At 33.7% G+C, this 6950-nt stretch overlaps 1 protein-coding gene across 1 annotated transcript in view; it reads right to left on the reverse strand.

Annotated features, from left to right (window-relative positions):
• Positions 1-3: 3 nt before the first annotated feature.
• The window catches only part of LOC107726071 (adhesion G protein-coupled receptor A3-like), a gene marked incomplete at its 3' end in the record, with an annotated part of 50603 nt that continues 43656 nt past the window's right edge, over positions 4-6950 (reverse strand). The window contains exons 13-15 of the mRNA XM_016535546.1: positions 3227-3434; positions 589-797; positions 4-96 (exon numbers count right to left, since the gene is read on the reverse strand). Of these exons, the coding sequence (XP_016391032.1) occupies positions 4-96; positions 589-797; positions 3227-3434 (510 nt within the window). The remainder of the gene's footprint in view (positions 97-588; positions 798-3226; positions 3435-6950) is intronic.

The following is a 6950-nucleotide window of genomic DNA, read 5'->3' on the forward strand; positions in this document are numbered from 1 at the left end:
TGACAGCAGGCAGAGCAGCAGGACGATGGCTGTGGCGTAGATAACAGGGTGAAGAGGTTCGAAGCTGTACGCGTCGTTCCCGGTCCTGTTCAGATCCTGTTAGACAAGAGGATTTCAGCCGATTATATTTGTAATGCATTTCAAATTTTTTTTCTTGTTGAGGATGTGTGAAAAAATATCTAATTACAAACAGGTCTAGAGTCAAAGGCTCACGGTACACATCAACCATGAAGGAAAATTGCACAGCAGATCAATCCAGCACTAAAAACAACCTCTTGAAATAACAAGTAATTACATGATCCTTATCCTATCACAGTCACACAGCAGCATCATATTTATAATTTTCAATTAAATTTCCACTCTTATATCACTAATGACCACTATGATGTTACTCTCACCATGGACCACAAAAGGAATTGTCCAGCAAAATGTTCAGATTCTTTCCATAGACATTCAAAAAAAACAAAAACAACAACAAAAAGCACTATAAAAGTACTACAAGTAACATGTGTGCCAAGTCTTCGAAAGCCCTACAATAGTTTGTTATGAAGAACAGACTGAAATGTACGCCTCTTTGGTCTCTCTCACCATCAGTAAAGCGTAGTTGTTCAGTGAATGGCAGGACATTGTGGTGAAGTTGTCGTCCTGATGGAGGATCCGGCAGCCGTCGCTCTGCCAGCCGCCCTGTCCACCCAGCAGACTGAAGTTCCAGAAGGAAGGAACAGCGTCTGAGCCGTGCAGGAAGCGCCGCAGGGTCGCGTTCACTGGACTCTGCAGGTTCTTCAGCGGGAAGCCCTCTAAACAACAGCAGAATGGATGCTTAATCAGTCTGTGTTACAAAACACAACAGTTCTGGTTGTGGACCATCTTTGATAGGTTATTATTAACATTTATGGTTCCATGAGGAACCTTTAGCATCCGTGGAACCTTTCCATTCCACAGGAGGTTCTTTCTAGTGGAAAGAAAAAATGGTTCTTTTAAAAAAAACTGTTCATTGAAAGGTTCTTTGGGGAACAAAAATGGTTCTATGGCATAACTCCTTTTCAAACCATTGTTCTTAAGATTTTTTTTTTTTTTTAAAGGATCTACTTTTTTGATCTATTTTGATCTACTTCAAATGTCGACTACTATAATTTTTGTTTAGGTTTTTCATCTAATAGTAATAATTTTTTTTTTTTACAATTTTGATATGATATTTTATAATCTTTGTTAGTTTTATCCTATTTAGCTTTAATTTGTTTTATTTTAGTTTTAGAAATTTTAGCACTTCACTTTTATTTCCGTAGTTGTCAATGTAACATTTCTAATTATATGCATTATTTCAATTAACAAAATTTTTTTTAATTAATTTTATTAAGAGCTTGTCATATTTGCTTTACATTTTATATAGATTTACAAAAAAAAAAAAGATTAAAAAAAATTGCTATCAACGTTTGCCATTTATATTACTTTTTTAATATTTTATTTTAACTTATTTTACTTGAGTAAAAGTTGTTTTTTTTACTCATTTGAAATTATAATTTTTTTTTTTATTCAAATTTCCACTCTTATATCACTAATGAATTTATGGTTCCATGAGGAACCTTTAGCATCCATGGAACCTTTCCATTCCACAAGAGGTTCTTTCTAGTAGAAAAGGTTCTTTAGATTATTAAAATGTTCTTCAAACTAAGAAAAAATGGTTATTTTATGAACTGTTCACTGAAAGGTTCTTTGGGGAACAAAAATGGTTCTTCTATGGCATAACTCCTTTTCAAACCATTGTTCTTAAGAGTGTATGATAAAAACACAGTTCATCGCTGACTAGCCAACTAAACGTTTAGTTAGGAAGTACACATATTAAATCCATGTGCATCGCTTGTCCTGAGAGACAATATGAATAGTGCCAGTAGTTCAGTGGCAGATCTTGGACAGTCGGTCCATATCAGATTCTTCTAAACTCTGCAGTTTTTTCATGGGATTGCAATCTCTTTCTGCTCCGCTTAGGCCTCTCGTTGAAATCAATCAGTTTTTCCAGCAGCTCCCTGTGCTGTAGTTTGCCGCCCCCTCACACTTCAGCTGCTCTCCAGCAGCATTATTGCTCTGTTCGTGACACGATGCCTCTTTACCTGCTTGAAGCCAACATGGGGGTGGGATGTATTATAATAGTGCTGCTGTACAGTAAAGATCACATCACAAAAGAAGAAAATAAAAGCACACTGTAAAAATATATTTTTCAAAGAATACTAGAGTATGTTTTACCAGAAAATATAATTTCACTCTTTCCATTTCAAAATGTCATGTTTAATTCAGTGTGTTATTTGCCATTTCTTTGTAATTATATGTGAAATCAAAAAGTAAACAAATAAAAAATATATATTTTTTTTTTCAGTGCAGTCATGTGTTTTTTTTTCTATGCTATTGTGACCTGGTGCAACATTTTCGAGAAAAAAAAAAAATAGTATTTGCGTTAGCACTTTTTTGTTTTATTTAAAAACTTACAAGGCATAATTAAACTTTTATTACCTACTGTAAGTTATACTTCTGTACGAGTGTTATTTATTATCACTGATACACTAATATAGTTTTTGTTAATGTTTTGAATTAGATTAGATTTTTAAATGTTCTGTTTTCACTTTTAGTCAAACTTTTAGTAATTTTGTTGTACTTTTTTTTTTGTCAATTCGTTCGTTTTTTTTTATAGATCTATATAGTTTATTAGCTTACGTTAATTAATGCATTAATTTACATTAACTGTTGTAGCCATTTAAGAAAATTTTTTTGTTTGTTTTATGTTTATGTTTAAATATTATTTGTTTGTGATTTGTTTCAGTTTAATCTGTTAATTATGAAATAATTTTGTGTAATTTGTGAACGTCATAAAGTGCGTGGTAATGAATTGAACGGCAATACGCCGGGAGAAATGGAGCGGGTCAGACAATTTTTGACCACTTCATACGTTTAGTTTGTGGAAAATCCCTTTTTTGAACAAATTTCGTTTTGTATAATTTGTATCTTAATTTTGATACATATTTTTGTTGTTCAACTATCAAAACCAAATAAGAACAAAGAGAAATCTGTGGAATAAAGTGCGTAACAAGACCATTGTTAGTTCATGTTAGCTTATGTCCATTAATTAATATTAATTAATTAATATTAACAGGTACAACTTTGGATTTTAATAATGTATTAGTAAAGATCTCGTATGTATGTCTGATCTCGCCCGAGGCGTTGAGTGTGTTCTTACCGATCTTTGTGAGGATCACAGGTGTGACCACACTCCTCCTCTTACTGCCATCGCTCAGGAGGGTGGAGTTGCCCGTCGGAGGAAAGAGTTTGCCGTTGCGGAAGGCCAGCAGGTGTAGCTTATAGACGGCTTCATCAGCCTGACCTGAGCTTCCCAGAGACGAGAAGAGAGACGGGGGAAGCTGGAGAGACGCCTCCACGATAGTGTTCTGCAGACGTGGAGATGCAATAACGTTAGTGTCAGAACATGATGGATATATTCCTGCTTCCACAGCTTTATTGGAGTTCTCGCCTTATAGGTTATGACAAATCAACTGTATACGTACAGGAAGTAGGCTTGCTGCGATAGACGGAGTTGACGGTGATACCGAAGCTGTCACTTGCCCACCGCGGCATCGTTTTGATTTTTTATAGTAATAAAAATAATTTAGTTCATTTAGAGAACAGACACTGCGATTAAAAACTGAACGCGGCTGCTCATTGCAGCGTGCCGAACGACGTCAGATTTCATTTATCACGTGAGGAGAGTGAGGTGAGACAGACGAGACGATAGCGAATGATTTAGTTTCGAAACGAAATGCAAAAGCGCCTGTTTGGCAGTATTTTGAAAAGCCTGTTGACTTTTGCCGTTTATCTAAGGTGATTTCGGAAGTTTTTTTTAAACACTCGTTTCTTTTTTTAATTGGTTCTACAGTGTTTGCTGATTTTTACTTTATTTGAACTTTGTGTAATTTATTTATTTATTTTAATTTGCCATCAAGGTGTATGCCGCGCCTCCAAGCTTTCTTATTCGTTTTGTTTGCTAATAAACGTTCTACGTTTCTTATTTATTTGGTTCCACGGTGTTTACTTGTTTTCAGTTTTGTATACCTATTTAAACTTAAGTTATTTGTTATTTTATATTAGGCCTAGCCTATAGCATGGTGTATTTTTATTCGTTTTGTTAATAATAGTTCTATGATTTATAAATAGGTTCTATGATTTAAAAAAGTAAGTTTGGCGTTGTATTTTGTTGTTTGTTGATGCCGAATTGCTGCTAATTTGAAAGTGAAAGTAATATACGCACGCCACATTTACAAGCTATTTAAATCTATTTATTCACTTTTTAACACCATGCCAGCATCAAGGCTATCTTCATGGCGATCTCTGAATAAATTATACAAGGTATACAATTAACAAAAAGACATTTCAAATCTACACTAGACAAAAATTATAAAATACATTCAGGTGATAAATTTTTAAATAAATCAGTTAAACACACCTCTGAATAAAACCGTTGCCTATTTACATTAAAAACAGTACAATCCAATTCAATATGCTTCACAGTCATTTTAGTTTGGCAAGTAAGGCATGATGGTGGTTCTTCACCTTTTAATAAATATCCAAGTGTAAGTCTTGTATGACCTAAAGGACACCTTGTAAAAACAACTTGGTCATACCTAGATTTAAAATGAGTAAAAAATATTTTTCTTACACTAGGATTTATTTCATATAGCTTATTTTCGTGACATTCACCCCATTCCATCTGCCACATGTCATTAATATAAGAGTTTATCACAGGTTCTTTTTTTAATTGGTTCTACAGTGTTTGCTGATTTTTACTTTATTTGAACTTTGTGTAATTTATTTATTTATTTTAATTTGCCATCAAGGTGTATGCCGCGCCTCCAAGCTTTCTTATTCGTTTTGTTTGCTAATAAACGTTCTACGTTTCTTATTTATTTGGTTCCACGGTGTTTACTTGTTTTCAGTTTTGTATACCTATTTAAACTTAAGTTATTTGTTATTTTATATTAGGCCTAGCCTATAGCATGGTTTATTTTTATTCGTTTTGTTAATAATAGTTCTATGATTTATAAATAGGTTCTATGATTTTAAAAAAGTAAGTTTGGCGTTGTATTTTGTTGTTGCTTGAAATGCATTCAAGCAATTGATGCCGAATTGCCGCTAATTTGAAAGTGAAAGTAATATACGCACGCCACATTTACAAGCTATTTAAATGTATTTATTCACTTTTTAACACCATGCCAGCATCAAGGCTATTTTCATGGCGATCTCTGAATAAATTATACAAGGTATACAATTAACAAAAAGACATTTCAAATCTACACTAGACAAAAATTATAAAATACATTCAGGTGATACATTTTTAAATAAATCAGTTAAACACACCTCTGAATAAAACCGTTGCCTATTTACATTAAAAACAGTACAATCCAATTCAATATGCTTCAGTCATTTTAGTTTGGCAAGTAAGGCATGATGGTGGTTCTTCACCTTTTAATAAATATCCAAGTGTAAGTCTTGTATGACCTAAAAGACACCTTGTAAAAACAACTTGATCATACCTAGATTTAAAATTAGTAAAAAATAATTCTTACACTAGGATTTGTTTCATATAGCTTATTTTCACAGAGATAAAATAGTTACTGTGTTTATATACTCATTACCATGTTATGCCAAAGGGTGAGAGTGAGAATGAAGAATTTAGAAAAGAAAGAGAGAGATCTTACCCAAGCCGTGTGTTCCCGCAGGTAGCATCCTTTATACTCTATGCTGTTTGGGTGTTGTATTCTCTGGAGGAACTTGACTTCCTTTATAATATCCTGCCATTTCTAAGTAAAGACAAAACAGCATTAAATCAAACAGTCTTCTTTCAAATGAGCCACAAAAGACTACAATGAATTTCCTATTTTCCACCAGATCACTGCATCCACTGCTGACATGAGCAGACTGGACATACTGACTTACTGGTACAGGTCCTGAAAAGGAAAGTCAGTCCTAAAAGCTTCTGAAGGATTCTTTGTAGAGATTATGTGTAATCCGATTACTGCTAATCTGAAATTACAAAGGAAACGCTGCCACCAGCTAAAGTATGAATGGCCGTGGTGCTTCACTTCAATCTGTGTTGTTACCAGGGCTGGGGAGTAACGAAATACACGTTACGTATATAAAATACAAAATATGAGTAACTGTATTTCATTATAATTACATTTTAAATAGGTGGTAATGAAATTACAGTTACATCCGAAAAGTATTTTAGATTACCAAAGTGATTACTTTGAATTTTAATGTCATTTTTTAATTTAATATTTAAGTAAACAGTTTGGGGATTTTAACCAATAAGGCAACTGATTGTCCGTTGAAAAAAAACAAAAAAAAAACCCAGCATGCAGCAGCCTGTTCATTTAGCAACTCGTAGTGAGAGTGCATACGCTCATCATCACGACACAAAAATGGACGACACAACAGAAAGTCATTCGCGTAATGCATTTCTCTCGTGGAAATAAAAAGACTATTTTACTTATAAATCTGAAAAAGGACGTAACATCTCAGCGCAATGCCTACCTGCAACAAAACTTCTATCCGCATCGAAGGATTCAACAAGGCATCTTGAGGGAAGTTGTTCTTGATCTTTGAAAATGTTTATCCAGTAACTCGTTTTTCTATTTTCTCATATTTTGAGTGTTGAATAGTTATCATTACGTTTAATATTTCTAAGAATTTAATTGAAAAATGACAACGAATTCTCCTAGAATTCACACTTTGCATTCAGTTAACAGATCCATACGAATCATGCATGAAACAAAAGTTTATGAAGTCAAACGATAGCTTTGTGTGCTTTACAGATGAACTTGAAGTCTTTATTCATTCGAAATGTTCAAGAATAGATTATCTTTGGCGCGGTAATGCGAGTTCATGATCCGATTCGTGAACAGATGATT

The sequence above is a fragment of the Sinocyclocheilus rhinocerous genome, unplaced genomic scaffold (assembly GCF_001515625.1).
Source record: "Sinocyclocheilus rhinocerous isolate Xijiao unplaced genomic scaffold, SAMN03320098_v1.1 scaffold1297, whole genome shotgun sequence".
Classification (NCBI taxonomy): domain Eukaryota; kingdom Metazoa; phylum Chordata; class Actinopteri; order Cypriniformes; family Cyprinidae; genus Sinocyclocheilus; species Sinocyclocheilus rhinocerous.